Source organism: Cebidichthys violaceus, unplaced genomic scaffold, assembly GCF_023349555.1.
Source record: "Cebidichthys violaceus isolate CVI_PGR_0920_01 unplaced genomic scaffold, fCebVio1.0.p SCAF_3, whole genome shotgun sequence".
Taxonomy (NCBI): domain Eukaryota; kingdom Metazoa; phylum Chordata; class Actinopteri; order Perciformes; family Stichaeidae; genus Cebidichthys; species Cebidichthys violaceus.
In genome coordinates, this window is record NW_027176483.1 from 4,596,284 (window position 1) to 4,617,188 (window position 20,905).

At 40.4% G+C, this 20,905-nt stretch overlaps 1 protein-coding gene across 1 annotated transcript; it reads left to right on the forward strand.

The window, feature by feature from the left end:
* Positions 1 to 100: 100 nt before the first annotated feature.
* On the forward strand, positions 101 to 11,917 carry LOC137881908 (forkhead box protein P2-like). The gene is made up of 15 exons (XM_068724099.1): positions 101 to 608; positions 2,954 to 3,058; positions 4,062 to 4,148; positions 4,584 to 4,692; positions 5,337 to 5,514; positions 5,941 to 6,045; positions 7,101 to 7,188; positions 7,482 to 7,610; positions 8,311 to 8,500; positions 8,594 to 8,664; positions 9,389 to 9,490; positions 9,608 to 9,729; positions 10,424 to 10,493; positions 10,577 to 10,698; positions 10,788 to 11,917. Exons 1-15 carry the CDS (start codon positions 453 to 455, stop codon positions 10,915 to 10,917), a joined length of 1,764 nt encoding a protein of 587 aa, XP_068580200.1. The 5' UTR covers positions 101 to 452; the 3' UTR covers positions 10,918 to 11,917.
* The last annotated feature ends 8,988 nt before the right edge of the window (positions 11,918 to 20,905 follow it).

Sequence of the window (20,905 nt, forward strand, 5' to 3'; positions counted from 1 at the left end):
GTAAACTTATAGTATGTTGGTTATGTTATTTGTGCATGAAGTCTGGATGATTTTGATTTCCAGGAATTATTATTTGTAAATGTAAAAATAACTATGCTGAAATATTGACGCTGCTTTGCTGTTTCCACTCATTCCAACATGGAAATCACAGATTTATTTGGTTCTAGATTGTGGTTTTGTAAGTTGCATCTATAGAATTTCATCACATTTGAAGCCTTGTGTTGTTTACTGCAGTTGTGCAAAGGAAACTTTTTACTTTATTATGTTTCTCTTTGTATGTCTTGTTAGCCAGCACCTCAAAAAGCATGCCCATTATCTTTGGTATTTTTTTGTGTCTTTAATGCAAAGCCACACTAAGGTGTAATTCAGCAATGATGCTGAACTGTATTTGCAGTGTTTGAGTCTCACAGTTTATTTAGGGTTGACTGTTTTCTTTTAGGACCTGAGCTGGAATGCCTGAGTCTCCTCTCAGTCCCCCGACAGCCCGTCAAACCCCAGCCAGCAGCCTCCTCAGTCACACCGACGTCGGTGCAGGAGAGAGAGTAGCTAATGGGGACTCCTGCAGTGGAGTGAGTGCGGAAAACTGGCAGTGTCTACACCATAAACAGGTATCTTCATCCACCTCCTTCTCCCCAACCTCCCCCTCGCCCTCCTCTTCTTCCCTCGTCTCTTCGTCCTCCTCTTCATAAGCGGGAAATAGAACAGTCTCGGGCGTACAGATGTCAAGAGAAATACACGACGGCTCTATATTGGACGTCCTCTGACAGGACACCAAACTCGGAGCCTGCAGCTCTGTTGACAGTGGCAGGGATTTCATATGAGATCTGATCCGGGCTGGGAGTTGACGCGCAGAACTCTGTTTGTCCTTCATTATTAGTTTGTGAGTCGGAGTCAGGGAGGAGTAATTGTCCACAGACCTAGGCCAAACAGAAACAAGTGAATGGCAAATAAGCATGACCCAACACAATTTTACGGTTGTCTGTTGTGATTCCGTCCCTAAGAATCTTAATCTAGGGGATCGGTGAAACAACAAGATAATGAACGCCTGGTCACTGCCATTTCCTTCAGTCTGTTCCCTCATCTCGTCAGTTTTGCTGTGTCCTTTCCTCTTAATTCACTTTCTAAATCTGTGCAACACACACAACTTGTGACCCTACGAAATACATCGGTGCTTGTAAAGGGTCTGCCAGCACTGTCTGCAGCCTAGTGAGCAGAATCTTTAAAAATGCTATTTTTTGATTTTATTTTTCAGCGAACATAGCAGGTGAAAATGTCAAAACGCCACCGATGCAACGCTGCCCGTCTGCAAGAGAGTGTGATTTCAGTCTTCAAAACATAATAATGGCTTGTAATATGAAAGCTCTTCAACCCCGCAAACTCTACAAAATCATACAAATGAAGACCATTTACAGTGAAGACTGGTTTTCTCTTTTAATGAAAGAGAAGGACCTCCATCTGTAATGCATTTCTTTTCTAACTGTAGCATCCAAATCCACACACCACGGATGGTTTCCCAGTGATTTATAAAGCATGATAATGAAGCCAGCCGTATGTCAGTGCCTTCTTTAAAACTGCATTCAGGAAAGACACAAAAAAGGGTCAGACTGGGCTGGCAACTAGCAATTGTTTTCATTAGAAATGAATACATTGTCAGAAAATCCCAATTTATCAGATCCCAAAGTGACCTCTGTAAACTGCTTGTTATGATTCACTAAATAGTGGAATAATTAAAAAGGCATGTGGTGGGGTAAGTACATAGTAGTAGACACACTAGGTTTATTGGCTAGTGCACTTTGTTAATTAGTTACGTGATTTGTTTATCAAGTTTAGTTAGGTGAGGTGAGTAAGGTCATTTTGACAAAGCCACTTTCTCCTTTTCTCCCTCACATTAAGAGAACCTTTCTTTGTGTGTTTAAATACTGCAAACAGTCAAATAAACGCTGCACATGTTCTGCTTATTCCACCACCACTTTCTCTGTCCTTTCCTCTTGTATGATTTGTCTGTCGCTGTCACTGTCTCTGGTTCCTTTAGTCGAAAAAATATATTCAATTTGAACAGAAAAGCAGCAAATCCTCACATTTAAGAGGCTGTAAATGCTGCAAGTGTAAAGTCTTTCAAATTGTCAATTTCGACAATCGACTAATCAATTAGTCGACTCTTGTAAAAATAAAACCAAATCATGAATGCACATGGTTACTCCTGCTGTGAATCCGTCATCTGATTTCCACAGCATCCGTCTGGTTGAAACTTCAAGACGTATTATCTGGTGACACAAATGACAAACTTGAGGTCCCTGATGTGTTCCTCTTTCATTACATCCTGCAAGCCGCTAAGATATTACTCCAATACAGACAAAAGGCTTCACTGAAACCTAGTCACAGCTTGTACATGTCTGTATACAGCAAGTGACGTTTTTATATCTAGAAAAAAAACCCACATCGTTCATATAAATACGTTTTATTTTCCCTAGCAATCAATTGGCAGCATTAGTATTGTTTTTGGCAGTGTTTGTACTACATGTTGAATTTGTAAGTGTCGTTTCTTAATGCATTCATGGCAATTGCTGTGGCCTCTGTTTGAATACAAAAGGAGACAGCCGCTCTGTTATTTGTCGCTCAATCAGTAACAGTGCAGATCAGTTATTATTCTGTGAGTGTTTGCCTTCATTAATACCCATACACTTCTATTAGGAGTCACAACAAGCATGTAATTGTGTTGCTAATTAACTGGTCAGCCTATCTCCCATCTCATTTACGGTCAATGACACAATCCAGCATGATGATGTTCACAAAAGGTTGACAGCACTGTTTTGTAATTGGATTGGAAAGAATCCCATTCGATGGTTATTACTGTTTAACACTTGACACTTGCCTTCTGTCTCGCTCACTCGTCCTCCTGCCTTCACTCTGTAGACTTTGGTCCTTAATCATTTTATTCCTCTTGTGCTCAAAGGTTTTTCTGGCTATGATGGCTCCTCAGCAGATGCAGCAGCTGCTGTCCCCCAACCAGCTGCAGGCTCTGATCCACCAGAAGCAACAAGCCCTTCTGCTACAGCAGGTATTTATGCAATATTAATATAGATACCTTACAACTACTACGACTAATAATAATAATAATAATAATAATACTACACTGCACTGTGGTTAACTGGACTATACCAGTGCAGAATAAAAGGTTTTTCTTGTGTACAAATATTTATTGGACGGAAACTACTGTAAGAAAAGGTGTGGATATAATAAAATGTTAACATTAAGTGTGTTGATTAGCTGGTTAGCTTGTCATTCTAAATTGAAACTCAGGCCAAGCCGAGTTCAAGTTCAAACAGTAACCGTTTTCATACAACAATCAAGGTAAGCTATGTATAGCTAACAGCTAGTCTGCTAAGACAAGCTAGCTAGCTCACACAGAAATACAAATTGGCTTAATGATGCACAAAAAACTCAAAACCCAAGCAATTCAGTTATAAGGTTTAGTATTTTGGTTTACGTTACTGTAACATCAGTTAGTTAGCCTAACGAAACAACAAAACGGATAATATATAGTAACGTCATTTGTTATGTGTGTTTTGAGTAACGCTAACTTTAGCTATTTAGCTAACCTGACCAATTTCAATTTATTGATATTTTTTCATTTTCACTTGTCATAGAAGGAAAACTATTATGATATATTATAATATTGCCCTCAATTTTAGCTTCACTAGTTTCAGGTCACTTGCATTAAATAAAAAAAAAATCACTACATTTACATTTTTGCTTGCATTTATTTTTGCCTTTTTATTATGTAACCCAATTTGTTTGAGGTTCTTTGAGTTCACCCTCTGAGGTTTAACTCTCTGTGGAGTTAATAGTGGATTTGTACTTTACCTCATACCTCAATCTTGTTGATGTCAGTCACCAAAATAAAATGTGTTGAACCTCTCCAAAGACAGACTTATGCAGAAATATTTGTAATGATTGTATTTGTACTCGTTTACATATTTTACTGTACGTTGTTTGAGAATTAGGTAAATGTCTATGATAATTTGAATGTAACATAAATGGTCCATCACTGTTATTTCTAGCAACATCTGAAAGAGTTTTACAAGAAGCAACAACAACAGGTTCACCTTCAGCTGCTTCAACAAAAGCCCAGCAAGAAAGTCAAAGAGGTTAGTAGTTACTTGTGGTCTGTTTTTAAAAATTCATAAATTTTTTTCAGTTTGTAATGGCTTAAATTTACATACCGATCTTAAAAGCTCTTTTGTGTAAGATCAATACAATTAAATAAATTAAATAATATAATATTAAAAGAATGTGTCCTGAATTTAAAGATAGGAAGGTAGGGGATCCATCAGAAATGTCCAATCAAGAGAGAACATGTTTATGTGTTTTGTCACTTGTTTTTGAGATTTGACAACAATGATTTAAATCCAAAGTGAAGTAATTATTGTAGGATGCATTAACAGATGCAGTATATATATATGCTACTGATTTTAGCCCAGCATCAAAACCCGGACAACTGCCAGGAGAAAAGAAAGTGTGAGAGAGTTTTACATGAATACTGCCTCACCCTTCTGTGGACTTGTCTCCCCTCCATCCTCCAGCTCCCTGCACAGCAGCTTGTGTTCCAGCAGCTCCTCCAGCTCCAGCAGCAACAGCAGCAGCTGCTCCGGTTACAGAGACCAGTCCTGTCCTCTCCCGCCCTCTCTCCAGGTCACTATGTTTCTTCTCCCTCAGTGTCTGAACGCCATCGTGGTGTCTTGCTGATTCATTTTTGAATGTACCGTGTTGAAATTGTCTGTACACTATCTGTATTTTTAGTGCTGTAATTTGAGGTTAAAGTTGACAGTAAGGTTGCGTCATATCGTGAGGACACAAAAATAGACAAAACATGGACATGCGTCTGATACGATCCTGTCACCGAGACCTCGACACAGGAAGATTAGCTTCTTGTTGATTGTAACGCTCTGTTACATAACTGCACTGAACTCAGAGGAGACGATGATGAAAGTGAAACCTAAAAGTAGAAATGTGATCCTTGCTCACTTTCAAGCTGTGATAATTATTCCTGGATTACAGTGAGGAGGTAACAGCAGGTCATGAGAAAGAGTTGCATGAGGTGCGAATGAGTAGAAACTGTGGAGCACAGATGAAAAAAGTGTAGAAGGTGTAAAAAAAAAAAAAAAAAGCACAAAGATACTCATTATAGAGGAAATATAATTCTAGAAAGATATGCCATTTAGTTGCTCCTAATGTCTTTTGAATAGATAACTAACCATGCATTGTTGTTGCAGTTTCCTTAATCAAAATGGAAAAACACTACATTTACAAATATTTTTTCTTTTTTTATGTTTCAGCTGGTTTCAGCCCTGCGGAGATGCAGCAGATATGGAAAGAGCTCACAAATGGTTTAACGGAAGATAAAACCACATCGAAGAGCAATCAGGACTCGTCTTCTAACAGCATAGTGTCAACAAAGGTCGCGGGGAGGCAGACCGGTGACCAGCAGTCGTCTTCTCCTCACGGGGCAGAACGGTACGATCTGTCTGTTGGCGCTGTAAACTGATTGTGAGAACTGAGACGACACTAATTCTTTCTAAACATCAAAGACTTGTCATTCTCTCTCTCTCTCTCTCTCTCTCTCTCTCTCTCTCAAGGAGCGGGTGAGGAGCTGTTTGCTTTTTTTGCAGCGAGACTAATTCCCCTCGGGACGATATATTTTGTCTTGTTTGTTTGCTTTGTGTTCCACCACCTGAAGTGGTGAAGCAAAGAAAAAGTTTACATGAATACATGTCCCAAATCAAAAGTAAATAGTTTTCCATTTGTTTTCCACTTGCTCCCCTCCACCTCTCTCTGTCATTTTTCTGCCACCTGAAAAAGAAAAGAAAAGCCTTTTATATGTGTTGTGTTGCTGTTGTCTGGCTGCTGTGGTTTGTAATCATGACGATGCTTTCACTCTAGTGCTGTCAAAGCTGATCGCGCTGCCACACACACTCTCTACGCTCACGGTGTGTGTAATTGGCCCGGATGTGAGTCGGTGTGTGAAAACTTCAGCCAGTTCATCAAGTAGGTTTTAATTCCTAATGCTTTCTGACTCTTTGCACCTTTCTGTTCATGATGTAAAGGAATACTTCAGTGAAACTCTTTCAGTATCAAATACTCCCGTAGGGTTAAAAGGTGACCCTGACATGTTTGCAGACGATGCATTCATTTTTCTGAAAGATGCCTCTCTGGTGATCTTTGCAGTAGGTCATTTAAACACAGTTACAGATGAGCTATTTTCTGAGTCATCAAGAACTCTTCTAAACATCTGGATACAAAAAAAAAACATTCTGTCGACTGCACACCAGTTTGCCAAGTTGCAATTTTAACATCTTTAGGTAGACATAAATTACATTTATCCTCGCTCATTTTGTACGACACAAGAAAAATATAAACATATTATTGTGTATTAAAATAGAAAATAAATGAAAGTAACAAAAATAGAAATAAAAGTGAAAAAAAATAAAATGTAACTGATAATAACACTCTTTAACTTAATTAAAATGTCATTCCCTGCTACCACCTTTGTCCGCAGAGGAAATTAAAGTCAACAGGTAATTATAGGAAACAGGATAAAAATAATTGTTTTCACAGAGCAGAAGGTGGAGAATTATTTTACCCAAAAGGACAGAATAATATTTGAAGATTCTTTTAAAAATTGTTGTTAAAAATGCCTTTTCTTCGTTCAGGATTTATCTTTCACATAAACTGATGCTGTATATATAATAAGACATGAGAAGCACAAACTGGGGCTAAAAAGTCACTCAGTGTGGATTCATCGCATTTCCAATGTCTTTCAATGGTGAATAAAAGACGTTAAAAACAAACATGTCGTATCAAAACATCCATAGAATCCTCTCAAACCACTCGAGCATCATCCACCTCTCTGCTGCTGATGCATCCAGAATGCTTCAAACAATCCTCACTTAGCCAAGAATTTATCATGAAAATCACAAATGTTTTTCATAGATTTTGACACATTTTTCATCGTAGACTACAGTCGCTATCTCCGCGTGTTTGATTCTCAATAGACAGCTTTTCAGTGGAGTATTCCTTTAACGCCCCGCTGTGTGTTTCAGGCACATCGGCAGCGAGCACACTCTGGATGACAGAAGTACAGCGCAGTGCAGAGTCCAGATGCAGGTGGTTCAGCAGCTTGAGCTTCAGGTGAGTCCTGGAAAGACAAAAGCTAGAGCTGCAGCTTGGATGTGAGCTAGTGGCCAATGCAAACCTGTGCTGTCACCCGTGATATATATATATAGTGGCAATATTAGTCTGCTAATGATAAATATATTCATGTTTTGCCTCCTCCCTCATGTTTGACACTTGAAGAAATGCATTTTGCGAAATGCTTTTGGTTCACAGCGTTCTATTTCAACAATCTGTGTTCAGTGATTCTGAAGCGACACCGTCCTCTCTTATTCCGCCCCCCCCCCCTCTTCCTTCATCTCCTCTAACAGCTCTGCAAAGAACGGGAGCGTCTGCGGGCGATGATGGCTCACCTGCATCTGCCATCTTTAGAATCTCAGTCGATCTCGAGTCTACAGCTGCCCCCATGTGATACGGCCGCTGACCCACGCGGCCTTCAGGTAGAGAGCTGTGCGAACGACAGAGACAAAGCAAATGAGCCGTAAACCTGCATACGGCGTTTCAGAGCTGCAAGCAGAGCTCCAAATATGTGGTGGAGACCGGTGATGTGGTAGATATCACCGGTCTGTAATTGACCCTGGTCAACTATTACAGTTGGATGAGTCGCAAACATATGTTGGCATTTTCATAGAAACAAAAAAAAAACCCATAAGTGCGGGATACACCTGCATCAGAAATATTTGAACCTGGTCAGAAAACTTATGCCAGATCGGATCACAAATGCATTTCTTGAAAAAGTTTTTACTTTTCACCTTTACTCTCAAAACACTTTTCCACTTTTCCTTTGTTGAGACCTCCGTTCTCATTGAGATGTGAGTTCCGAGCGCTTCCTTTTCGGTGCCCAGCTGTTGGTACCAGATGGCTGCCATTGTGTTTTCAGACAGCTCTCATAATGTGGAAGCTAATCAGATGTTAATCTTGCAAATATTGCACCATAATCAAAACACTCACCAAACAATTTCACCCTATAATTAACAATAATTGGCTTCCTTCCTCTTGCGATATTAGTGGAATCACCTCTGAAGAGGCGAATCAAATTGCTCTGTTACACTCTCCCGCTCTGTTTTTGTTTCTCCGTCCGTCTTTTTCATTCCACTTGCTCCTTTGTTAACTCGTATCACCTGCTTGCGTCGCTCTCAGCTCGGCTCGGTCGCTGCCCCCAACAACCTGTCCTCGCCGAGTCCGTCAGACTCGCCCCAGGTGTCCCCGCAACCTCTGGCCCCCGTCAGCACTCCGTCCCAGATGTGTGAAGAAGAGTCGCCCGCTCACACGTCGTGTGCCGGGGCCTTAAGGCGTCGCCATCACCCTTTGGTCTACTCACTGTCTTCGGGTAAACCAAACACTGTCGTCATTTATATGTTCACGCAGAAGAGAAACACTTCACAGGACGTTGTCCACGTACTACGTTTTTGTCTTGTTTCAGAAAATGAATACGAGCTTTACAAGAACACCGATATCAGGCCACCTTTCACCTACGCAACACTGATAAGACAGGTACGGTCTATGCATTGGAATAGATTTCTTTCTTTACTTAACATTGTACAGGTATCTTAGATGACATATGTTTGTGTTATTTAAATAGCTTCGTAGACTAATTGTTTAATTTGCAATTCAAATGCATCCAGATGTTTTCTCAACAGTGATTTTTGCTGTTTGTTTTCATATTTTGTATTCTCTGGTCCCTAGAATGTGAATAAGGAGAAAAACAACGGCTCTATGTTCTGTGTTTCTACATTCAGGTTGATTGCCTTTATTTTAATCAACTGTCTACAGCTGAAAACATTGACAGAAAATAGGCAACCATTTTGTCGATTTATCATGTTGATTAAGTAACTTTTCAAGCCAAAAATCTGCCGGTTCCAGTGTCTTAAATATGATTATTTGCTGGTTTATGATAGGAAACGTAATCTTTGTGTTCATCAAACAAAAAGAAATACGTTTTTTATTGGGCAACTTGGGCTTTGGGCTATTTACTGACATCAAATAATGGATTGGATGAAGGAGTAATCATACTTAGGCAGGTTACTCAATAACGAAAATGAACCTTTTCATCCTAAAAAAGGTTGTTTATTCATAGAATAAGAAAATAGAAAGACTGCATGACAGTTCGGAGTGTGAGACTGTGACCTCCCTCCTTGGATCAGAGAAGAACAAGTCATGGCTTTAATCTGATCCTGTAATGTGCTACAGTTGTCTTTATTTTCCTCTCCATCTACAGGCTATTATGGAAACATCAGACATGCAACTAACACTCAACGAGATATACAACTGGTTCACACGGACGTTTGCTTATTTCAGACGCAACGCTGCCACTTGGAAGGTACCCCCCCCCCCCCCCCCCCCCCTCAGATAATTAACTGTTACTCTGTGCGTCATACCTGATTTAGGCAGCATGTACTCAGTAATATCTCCTTCGCTCCGATTTTCTCGGGATCAGAACGCGGTGCGCCACAACCTGAGCCTGCACAAGTGTTTCGTGCGTGTGGAGAATGTGAAAGGCGCGGTGTGGACGGTGGACGAGCTGGAATACCAGAGGAGGAGATCCCAGAGGATCACAGGGTACGGTAGATGACTTCCTGTTTATCACAGGTTCGGTATCAGCTATCTGCACATATTTCAGTTCGAGTATCATGATATTTTTAAGACATTTCTTTAATTTAACACGTGCCGAAGCTAAGATGCTCAAGGGTTTCTCATTTTTGCTTTGGTGTTCAAGCAGAACCACGGCGGTGTGTGTAGGTGTACGCTGATATTTATTGGAGTGTAGGCTAATTAACATGCAAATCCCTGTAATTGCTGTTGTGGGATTTAAAGCACAGCATGAAGATGAAGACTGGATAAAACAATCTATTTTATTAGACCTTTTCTTATGAATAAAAAGACTTTTTTAATCTGTGATCCGTTTAGACACCAATGTGTTGCCGTCAAGTCAGAATTGACACAATATATCGTCTTGTGTACAACTGTGTCATAATAGTTTCATTATTGCAGCCACAGTAGAGCAGATGTGTTCTCCTTAGCCTCAGTGAATGAATGATAAATATGACTGGTGACGGTTTCGTGGTTCTAGTTGACGGTTCCTTCTGATTTTCTTCAAGCGACTGAATTATTTGTCATTATAACCGACCTTGCCTCAAACTATTGCTGTTTGCCACGTTGGGGCTTTAATACATACAAGGTATTGATTTGCTTGCCATGAATCAGACTAGGATTGTGTCCATTTCTAAATTCTGTTACCTTGGTTGTCCCACAGGAGTCCATCGCTGATGAAAAACGTGTCCTCCACCCTCGACTTTGGCACCGTTCTGAATGCCGGCTTACAGGTGAGAGGGTTAGAGTACGCCTTCCCGATTAGAGGAGTTTGAACCGGAGTCACCGTTTGATTTCTTCTTCTTCTCCTTTGTAGACGGCGGTGGCTGAGGCTTCACTGACAGGATTCAAGAAGGAGTGTGTCAGTAGAAACTCCAGGAGTCAAATACAGGAGAGCAACGCAACAAACAGCAACGGCAAACAAAACTTCTCTCCAGTGTAAGTCCAGCAGTGAGCTTTACTTAATGTCTCCAAAAAAAATCTCTGAAATGACTGATCAACACGTCTTTGTTGTTCACCCCTTGAAGGTCTCTTTTCCTGAAAGACGAAGCGCTGAACCTCGATGACCAGGAATCTCTGATGCCGGCAGTGAAAGCAGCCAGTCTGCAGCGCGACACGGCTGAAGACGACGAAGAGCATCTGTTTGATCTCGAATGACGAGAGAAGGGCTTCAGACTTCCAATAATCAGTTGCAGTAAAGTAATCCTTCTGTGAACATTCAGGGGTGTAGAGCACAGTTTACATGTCATACCATCAGCGGTCTGAGATTCTCACCGAGACAAATACACATGAAAATGGACATATTCTGAATTGTGGTTCATTATATGGTTCATATATTCATACACATGAAAACGGATTTTGTTTACATGTTTGCAGCAGAACACTTTTTCAATATAATTCCACCGACAAATTGATCATTTTCTGCTTTTATGATCAGCTGAAGATTAAGAAAATAATATTTAAGTCTATCGGTCAAACTTGTGATAAAATAACTAAAAGTTTAGTTAAATATGAGATTCAATGTATTTAAAGCCGTACAGTTGCTCTCATTTGAACTATCCATATAAGAAAATTATGATTTTTTTTTTTTTCAAAAGGAGAAATGTCCAAGAAAAGTGCATCATGACAAGCATCAAGTACAAATTATAGGAGAAGTTGGGATCTGATATTTTGGAGGAAATTGTGTCTTTTTTTTCACCATGAAACAAAAGTAACGGATACATTCCAAAGGACAAAGTACAGACATATTCGTTATAATATGATGAAGAGAATGAATGTGTTGTCTGTTTACTGTGATAGCTCAAATAAATAGCACAGGGTGAGTGTGAATGCTACATTAAAGCAGAGAGAGAGAGAGAGAGAGATGTTTTGTGGTGACGGTTTTCTGTTATTAAATATTTGATAACCTGCAGTCTGTGCTGTGGCTTCTCTCCGTCGTCTTTGTACGTGAGCCGGTTGAAATGTGATTTATCAACGTTCATTTTCTTAAAGAGTAAGTAAAGTCACTACGTCTCGCGTGTTTTCCTGTTTCTCTGTGTGTAACTTATGTATTCAATGCCAGTTTCCACACATTCCACTTGTATAACATTTTGAGTATTTACAATAGATGCTGTGCACATACAAATATCTGTATTTATACATGTTTTTTGTAGTTATATGTCCAAAGTGTCTGATTGCAATGTAATAAATATATGTAAATGTTAATTGTTTGTAAATGAATTCTGTTTATTTTATCATTGTCTCACCTGTAATTAAATGGTGTTGAAAAAAACATTAGCGTTCAGACCGAAGTTAAATGTTATGCACTGTTAGGCTTTTAGACCATCAGTATACTAATGGAACATGTAAATGAGTATTTTACATAGAAAATAAATATTATTTTTTTTTTTTTGGATTGAATGCAAACAGCAGTAGATGGGTCATGTTGCTCAGTTTGTCTAATTCTAATGAGGAATAAGATAATAAGATCATTTAAAATCTTTTCTACATCAGATATTTAGTGCAATCCAAATCCTCCACAATATTGCTGCAATATGCAATTTTGAATGTGTATTTAGCAATGCGTTGACGTAGACGGTGTGAACACAATGATAGCTGTGTGTCGTATATGAGGACAGTAAAAATGCATGTACGACTATGCATTAATTTAAAGGTGCCATACTTTAAAATTCCTACTACAAATAACAATGATGAACATTATTACATAAACAGCAGATTGTCGTTTCTGAACCAATCGTTTTGAAACACTCTAGCAAATATTTATCGTTGTTTCTGAACAAAGATTTTACTTTATTCTCCTTTTCATCACATCATCACGTAAAATAATGAAATAAGTGGATAAACAATGGCATCACGCCGTCTCCTCCACTGATGAGCACCGTGAAGTGAAGCTGCAGACTTCACTACTGAATACAGAACAAAGGCCTCCGATTGTTCAGCTCCCTGTTTTGACTAATGTCAGTAATTGTCTTTGCTGATAACAAGTTAGCTTTAAGTTTGCTGTTGCCTCTCAGGGCTTCCTTTGATTCACTGTCAGCCTATTAGATGACATTTTCTTCTGACTGCCTCTCCGCGCTGCGTTCACTGACTGAAAGTTAGCACGGCGCTAGACAACTTCAACAGCTTCACTTAGGTGTTGCTTTGATGTGCCATATACTCACTGTGAGGCGGGCAAGTCGACATGTTCTTTTTTTTTTCTCCGCGCAGCACTTTTGACAGCACTTAGTCGACAACCCCTCACAAAGGGCTGGTCTCCGCTCATCTCCTCATCAGTGCGTAATGATGACGCTGTCGTCCATGTGTCCAATCTCGTCAAAAAAAAAAAAAATCCTCATCTGTGGGGAAAACAAACAATTTGCACATACAAAGATTTAAATGTCACTGACTGATTACTTCTGGTAAAATGGTTTGATTTTGTTCTGGGAAGTTGCAATACAAACTCTGAACTAGTGATTGATTGATTACCGTGCTCTCAAATTGCATACTTAGTGTTTAAATAAAGCATGAACACATTTACATTTTACTGCATGTTAACGGGTGTCGAAGGTAACACGACACGGCTCATTCAGATAAGCCGTGGACGTGGCGTTTGGAAGCTCCATCCACCGAGAAAGACCATGAGATTGCGTTAAAAGCTAGTAAGGAGACCTTTTTTCGTCAGATCATGATTTGAAAAAAAAAAATCATGCATCGATTAGTCTGTTAATTTGTGTTCAATAATGATGGCTTACTTGACATTTTGCACATAAAGATGTTATTTTAAAGTATCTAGAACAATGTTGCAACCGCTGTTTTTTGTTGTTGTTTTGTACAGTTTAAGTTTTACCTGAAAATGTTTTTCAGGTAAGCACAGAGATTTATTACACATTCTAGAGCCCTCACTCACCATTGTTCTTCTTATGCTCTGGCTGGATAGGCTACCACTGTAGACTTAATTCATTGGCGTATATTCTTATTTATAAGGCTATCCTTGGTCTGCTTCCATCTTACCGATCCTTCAAAAAAAAAAAAAGCATGGCAAGTTATTGTCTTCGCTCCCAGGATTGTTTCTACTATTCGCCCTAAAGCCAGGACTGAACTGAGAAAAAGGTGTGTTGAAGTAATGCTGTTTGCTCTGGTTGGAGTCAGTTGGCAAATCACCTGAATCATCAGGAGCTGGTCTCTCTGGATGCATTTTAAGGCATTTTAATTAAATGACTTGGAGGCCGGCACATCTGGCACATTTTGATTGATTGGTGCCTTATGTTTTTGATATTTTATGATTTCTTCTTTTGTTGGCTTTTTATATTCCATGTGTTTTGCTTTTGTGTCTGCAACATTTGAGATGCTGCCTGTCCCGGCATATAAAAAAAAGAGATCTTTAGACTCTCCCTTAGTTAAATAAAGGTCACAGAAATAAATAAAGCTGTGTCTTATCACATGTGGGATGGGCCAAATGTTTGGCATGATATCGACATAAATACTGACGAACAAACTATTCATTCTGAAGCATGAATTACATAATTACAGAGCAAATTAGTAATTGCATAATGAAGGCTTGATAGTGTCCAACTTTGACAGGTTTGTATGAGATTATTCATAAGAGGGCGAGAGAGCTTGCAAACAAACAGTATTCAGCTAACACACATGTGGGGTATGTGTCTCCATTGTGTTAGGTGACTAAAAGCAGAACAGAGGAGGCAACGTAAAGTCACACAGCAAAGCCTCGGCCGCGTCTGCTGCTCTGTGATCAGCATGTTTAGAGCGGCCACTCAGCGGAGGGGAGTATTACTAAGTCACTGAACAACAACAAAACACCCACACACACACACACACACACACACACACACACACACACACACACACACACACACACACACACACGGAGTACAGCTCACAGTCTCCTGAGCGGTGACTCAGGTCGGCATGTTGGGTGTTGGAGGTTTCCTGACCTCTTGGTGCTGACAGAAGCAGGATGATTTAAAAAAAAAAAAAGGTGAACGGTTGAACAAAGTGTAACAGAGATCCTGAGCAGTCATGAGTATCAGACATGTTACCAGCAGACCATTTACCTGTGGACGGGACGGAGGAACCGAGCAACCTGACTAAAGGCAAGTACTCTGACCTGAAAGAAGCAGCTTATTGTTCTTCACACATATGAGCTGCTGCTATGGCAACTTCTTATTAAGCTTCAACTGAAAGGGACAATACTTTTAGGACCATGTGTATCCCAGCAATAGTGGAAGTGTTAACTAAAGAAACTTGGGTGGTGAAAGTCCTGAAACACAATGAACACTATGGGACACTGAAGCATCTTAATTAATGACGTGAGAAGCTTTTTAAGACTTTGGGATTTTGATAAATGCTGTTTTCATGTGAAACAATGTACGCAAAGTGAGAAAAAATATCATTTGTATGTTGGTGTGGTCGGTGAGGATTCTGTCTCATCCTTTGATAGCTCGTCAGCTAACGTTGCTTTCTTTTGATGCGTCTCAAGGTAGTGAGTCTTTAAAATCAGCACGGGAAATCCTTTCGCCATGTGACCCCGTTAGCAGAGGAAATACCCCCCCCACCGGCCTCATCCGCAGTAAGTGGAAAGGGTGAGATCTGTACAGCAAACAATACAGTGACCAAAACTAAATGTACAACATCTGGAGAAAATGTTAATTGAGCATTTATGTCCTATATACTATTATCTGCTTCTTTATTTTAACTTTAGCAGCTGTATATTCGTTATATATGAGACCATCTCCTATATTTGCATCTTATCTGTCTATATATGTGGTTACTATATATGATTTTTTTTCTTTTATTTTGCCCATCTGTTTATGTATGAACTTTTGATTTATGTTTTAATGTTTTTAATTAGTGTTTTGGGGTTTCTGTTTTATTTGTTTATTCTGTAAAATGTTTTTATCTGGAAAGCACTTTTGTGCTTGAGCTTGAAAAGTGCTGTAGAAATGGCAATAAAGTTATTATTATTAATGTTCCTGGGTGCAAAACAAGGGTTTTAAGCTCCAAAACTGGTTTACAATGACCAGTCTGTTTCCAGATTGATTACAGCTTGCGCTCACCCAGAAGCTTTTATCACAAAGGAATTCTATTCCTGTTCTGTGACGATGCAGTAAGACAATCTCCACTGGATGTGTCTCCGTCTTTTTGCCCAGCCCAGCCTCAGCCTGCTGCTGCAGCCGCACCAGCAGAGGCCTCGCAGGAGGCAGCGGGGTTTAAGAAGCCTCAGTGTGACCTACAGACCTGCCTACGATGCGGCCTCACAGTCCCAGACCACAGACTCGCCGCTCCGTCGCCGGGCCTGAGCCGACTGCAGGGCTCCAGCTTGTCGGTGCACAGCAGCAGCAGCAGCAGCAAGAGGAGCAGGAGGAGCACGAGGAGCAGCGGGGGCTGCGTGTCTGGCTCACACCAACCTACTGCTACACCTGCTGGTAGGAACAATAATGTGCCTTCACTTCCACGCTCTTTAAATTTGACTGGACAATATGATCTACAATTGATATCACAATAAATTGACACATTTATCTCGATAACGATAGTACTGTATGAGCCTTATATTGTTAATTTGATACATTTATTGGTTTATCATTCACCCGTATGGGAAAATAAGTTACAGTGAGGGCAGAAAAACTGCATGAAACATTGAATTGATTTTTCTGTCTCCTTACACAAACGGAGCACCAAAAAGTTTCCCTTGAACACTTTCAAACTGCTGCACTTTCGTCCAGTTTTATCAAAGCGTGCAGTGAGCCACTCCTTGTTTATCCTTGTGTTCGTGTTGTTATCTCTATGAAGTTATGCATTAAATCAATACGGTAGCCACACATAATGCTCCTTTTTCATCTACACACATATATATAGAGAGAGATTAGCATAAGTTATGTGCGGGGGTGTATAATTCGAGCGGCTAAGCAGGGAAACGCTGAACCCCACTCCCCAGGGAATTCTGCCACCTGCTTTTCATTTACTTCCTTGAGTAAACAGGATAAAACAGCTCAATTTGCATGAGCTCACTCACTTTCTGGTCCTTGTGAGGATGAAAACGGCAGCTGAGTAACAACACAACGGTTAGGACTCGCAGGAGATGCACTGTAACACGCCGGTGGGGTTAATGCATGCAATTTCATCTGCGCCTAATTTGGGTGGGAGAGCAATTATCTCGTGACAGCTTCCTCCTAGTTGTTGTTCATCGCTGGAAACCTCGCTGGCCTTTTTCATTTTCCCCTGAGGACTGAACGGAGCTCTGTGATTAAGTAAACACAATCACACTTGATCACGGCAGTGGCGTAGTTTGTCTTTTAAGTTCTAGTTGGCACGACAAATAAACATGCAAGAGATTAATTTAGGGTTAATAGAATCATTAATCCCCGATCGTGATGGTGTCTGACAGGCTTTTAGAACATACAATAGCACTTCTGTGACCTCAAATGTGATATTCGTGGCTAAATCCTCTTTTTTTCCGCCTCACCCACAGACTCCTGTTTTCACCTGCTGCTGGCGTGCCTGTCGTGCCAGTGCTCCGTGCTGCTCCTGGGTCTGTTGGAGGCCTGTTCCTCCTGCCTGGACACCCTCTGCTCCGGCTGCTGCCACGCCTGCGCCCGCTGCTGTTCGGCCATCCAGGAGGCGCCCGTGGAGGAGTTCAACTGCCACGCCCACTGCCACTCGGTGCTGTTCCAGTCTTGCTGCGAGCCGACCGAGTGTCTAGAGTTTTGTCTGGAGTGCTGCGAGATCTGCCATCGCAGCTAGGACAGCGTCAGGCCTGAGGACTAATCTGCAAGACATGTGGCAAGACTGAAGCGAAAGACGTTAAAAGCCAACGTGGAATTCATTAGGACTGCATTTCTTTTGACGAAACATCGTCTTATTCTCAAAGTTGTGGACAGCTTCAAACAAACAAACAATTCTTTGTGATCACCTCATCTATCTACTAGTAATTATTCCACCACATGATGCTAAAACTTTAGACGGTCACTTTCCAAAGAGGGAAGATGTAATATTAGTGCTTCACACTCTTCGTCATGACCTAAAGCACTTTTAAAAAACAATAATAATTCTTCAAGAAGTAGATAAGAACATTGATAACCACAGTTAGGTTCACATGGTGTTAATCCATGCTAAAGCACAAACAGGCGTTTTATACACTTCCGTTTGTGTACAGATTAAACAAACGAGATACAGTTTTCTGAACTTCAGACGGAGCCAGGCTAGCAGTTTAGCCACTATTCCAGTCTGTATGCTACGCTAAGCTAATCACCTCCCCTATCCATACTCAAAAGAATAGTTTGACTTTTTGGGAGATAGGCATGTTCGCTTTTTCGTCGAGTTAGACGAGCACGTTGACACCGCTCTCATATTTGTCCCTTAAATATGAAGCTAGCAAGAGAAAGATAGTTTAGCATCTGCCTATCAGCACCTCTACAGCTCATTCATTGTTCATTGTGCACAGACCAGCTTCACATGGGGTTATTTGATGGACTATTTTTGGCATGGAGCATTGACTTCCTGGAGTATTGTCTTCACCATGAGGTTACCAGGCTAGCTGTCAACCCCTGTTTACAGTCTTCGTGCTAAGCTAAGCTAACCGCCTCTTGGCTCCGGACGCCAATGCTCCAGTATTTCCTATTCCTTTAACATCTGTGCCTTCTCATATGATTGCAACAGCAACCGCGCTGAGGGGAAAGGATGCATTATTTATTGCCTGGTTGATTTAGTGGAAATTAGATTCAAGGACCTTTTGAAATGTTAAAAGAAATGTGTCACGGTAATTTGTTCTGCTTGTTAAATTCCTTTGGATAGCCAGGGTGAATAAAATTGAAGCCAGAGTGGGACTCAATAATACTCAAACAAACAAGAACAGAAAGTTGCAGCACAGCAGCATAAAAAACTACAGTGCCTTCAAGATTCAGGCTTTATTCTCCAGAAATAAAGCTTTTTGTTTGTACATCAAGTTGCATTTAACGACTTTGACCCAGCAAGACCTCGACCCAGAGGGGTCTGCCTCTTTGCTCAGTTTTGTACGGGTTCTCATGTTATAAGATTGCAGGTTTGACTTCTCCCTGCACAGCTCTTTGCAGCTGAGGAACAGGGCGACAAAAAACTTGTCAGCTCTCTCGTGAGTCCTTTTTCATATATATGGCATGAAAAGCACTTGGAACATAAAAGGATGCTTATTCTCTCCAGATCTTGGAAGATCGAAGCCGGCTCCTTTTAAAGTCGTCGCGTGAGATGACAGCAGACAGGCAGAGTAAACAGCCAAAAATAAAACAAAGCGGCGATAAAGACAGCACTGTCAATCTGTCCGGGCGAGCCAAGAGGCTCATTTAAATCACGTTAGAGCGAGTAAATCAAATTTAAGTATCTCTTTTGCCCACAACACATTTCGATTCTGCTAGTGACAAGAAACAGCAGTGACGTCCAATTTAGAGCATGGCGAGCATACAGCAACAAATAAACACTCTGGTTTGTTCCACTTGTCCCCCTCAATTTGTTATACCCTTTACCCACAGCTGATGTCTGCCGCCACAATGAACAGCTGACATTGTCAGAGTGAATTCAGAACCACAGCCACACAGCAATACATCGTTTTAAGAGGGATGTGTATTGTTGCTGTGGAGTATTGATTTTGAAATCACCGCTATGATGATTTTGATGAAAATGATTTTATTGCAGTACAAATAGAAATAATTAAAGTAGCAGCTCTTGGTATAATAGGATGCAGGAAACGGAGGAAATTTCTGTTTCGTAATTAGGTCGACCAAATGGCAATTAGTTCCTAACTATCGGGTCAATAGATGTCAGCCTATCTGTCTAAAATGACAAATATTTTCCCGTTCCAGCTACTTAACTGAGAGGATTGTCTCATGTACCCGTAGATTGAGAGCCCTGATTAAGACCGTCATGCTGGGAAATAAAATGCACATTAAGTATAAATGACCACTTAAATAAATAAAGAGACCTTTTTGGGTCCGAGACTTTCTAAGAGGAGCATTCTCGTTAATACGGCTTGAAAAACGTTTGACTTTTCTTATATTGTTTTGTGTCATGCTGATATTTGGGTTTGCACACATGATAGGAGGCCCGTTCAGTTGACAACCTCATGAAGCGTCCTCGGCTTGAGGTGGAAAACCGACACCTTGTTCTTTCTTAAGAGTCGTTGGACTGGCAGTCTGAGATAACAAGACCGGGCATCTCAGCTGGAGGATGACCCAGTGAGGAGCGGCTTGTTTTAAAGCTGAGCTGCTTTTCACAAACAACCCTTTCAACACTTTTTCCTCTTCAGAATCTGTCTATTAGTATTCTCGCACGCCTCCAAAGCTTTACGACAACGGTTGTAACCTCCTCAATCAAGACGAGGTTTTCGTGTAGTGTATGAAAAAAAAAAGGGGAAATAATAACACCTAATAGTCAGTCTGTCAGATGTGCCCATCTGCTGTAAAGGAAACAAAAATAAATGTAACCAGATTTGAATATCTAACATTTGAGTCTGACGCAGAGAGGACGGATCAAAGGGAAGAGAGACACACCAGAGGGGGGCAATCATAAACACATTGTCTCATTTTAATAAGTGAGGGGAATGGTTTCTAAACCAGCGCGTATCATCAAGTTTCATGTGTTTGGGAGTGCTAGACGTGGTGGTGGTGTGGGGGGGGGGGGTAAAGTGAAGTACATCAAAACATAACTAATGAGGGGTGGGCTAAAAATGGCTGTGCATGAAATATTGATGGCAAAAGCTGCATATTATCTCGAATTTGAGATACCTGGAATCTAAAGCAACTTCTGCACACGGCAACAAGAATCCAGAGTGATTCAAGCATAAGAGAGGTCAGTGCTAAACGTATACTCTTCTTCTCCAGCTCAACTGAATCCAATAAGGACATACTTTCATCAATCATCTTTTCATAACTACTCAGTCAGATACTTGGAATCTATCTATCAGAGGTGTAAAAAGCAGGGTTAAAGGGGGGGGGACTTATACTGTGAATGTACTTCATATTTAAGTTCAAGTACTATTTGTATAATAAGTAACATTTGTAATAGTTAAATATGCATGTTTTATATTTATGAATATTTCTATTCAGTGTAAATTGTATGCATGTTTGTCCTACATGCTATTCAAAGTTTATTTTGTTTCATTATATATATATTTTTTTTTTTT

Coding starts and splice junctions, on each gene's coding strand:
- LOC137881908 (XM_068724099.1), top strand. CDS start 453: ATGCCTGAGTCTCCTCTCAGTCCCCCGACAGCCCGTCAAACCCCAGCC. Junction 4,149..4,583: donor CCAGCAAGAAAGTCAAAGAG/GTTAGTAGTTAC, acceptor TCCATCCTCCAG/CTCCCTGCACAGCAGCTTGT. Junction 6,046..7,100: donor AACTTCAGCCAGTTCATCAA/GTAGGTTTTAAT, acceptor TGTGTGTTTCAG/GCACATCGGCAGCGAGCACA.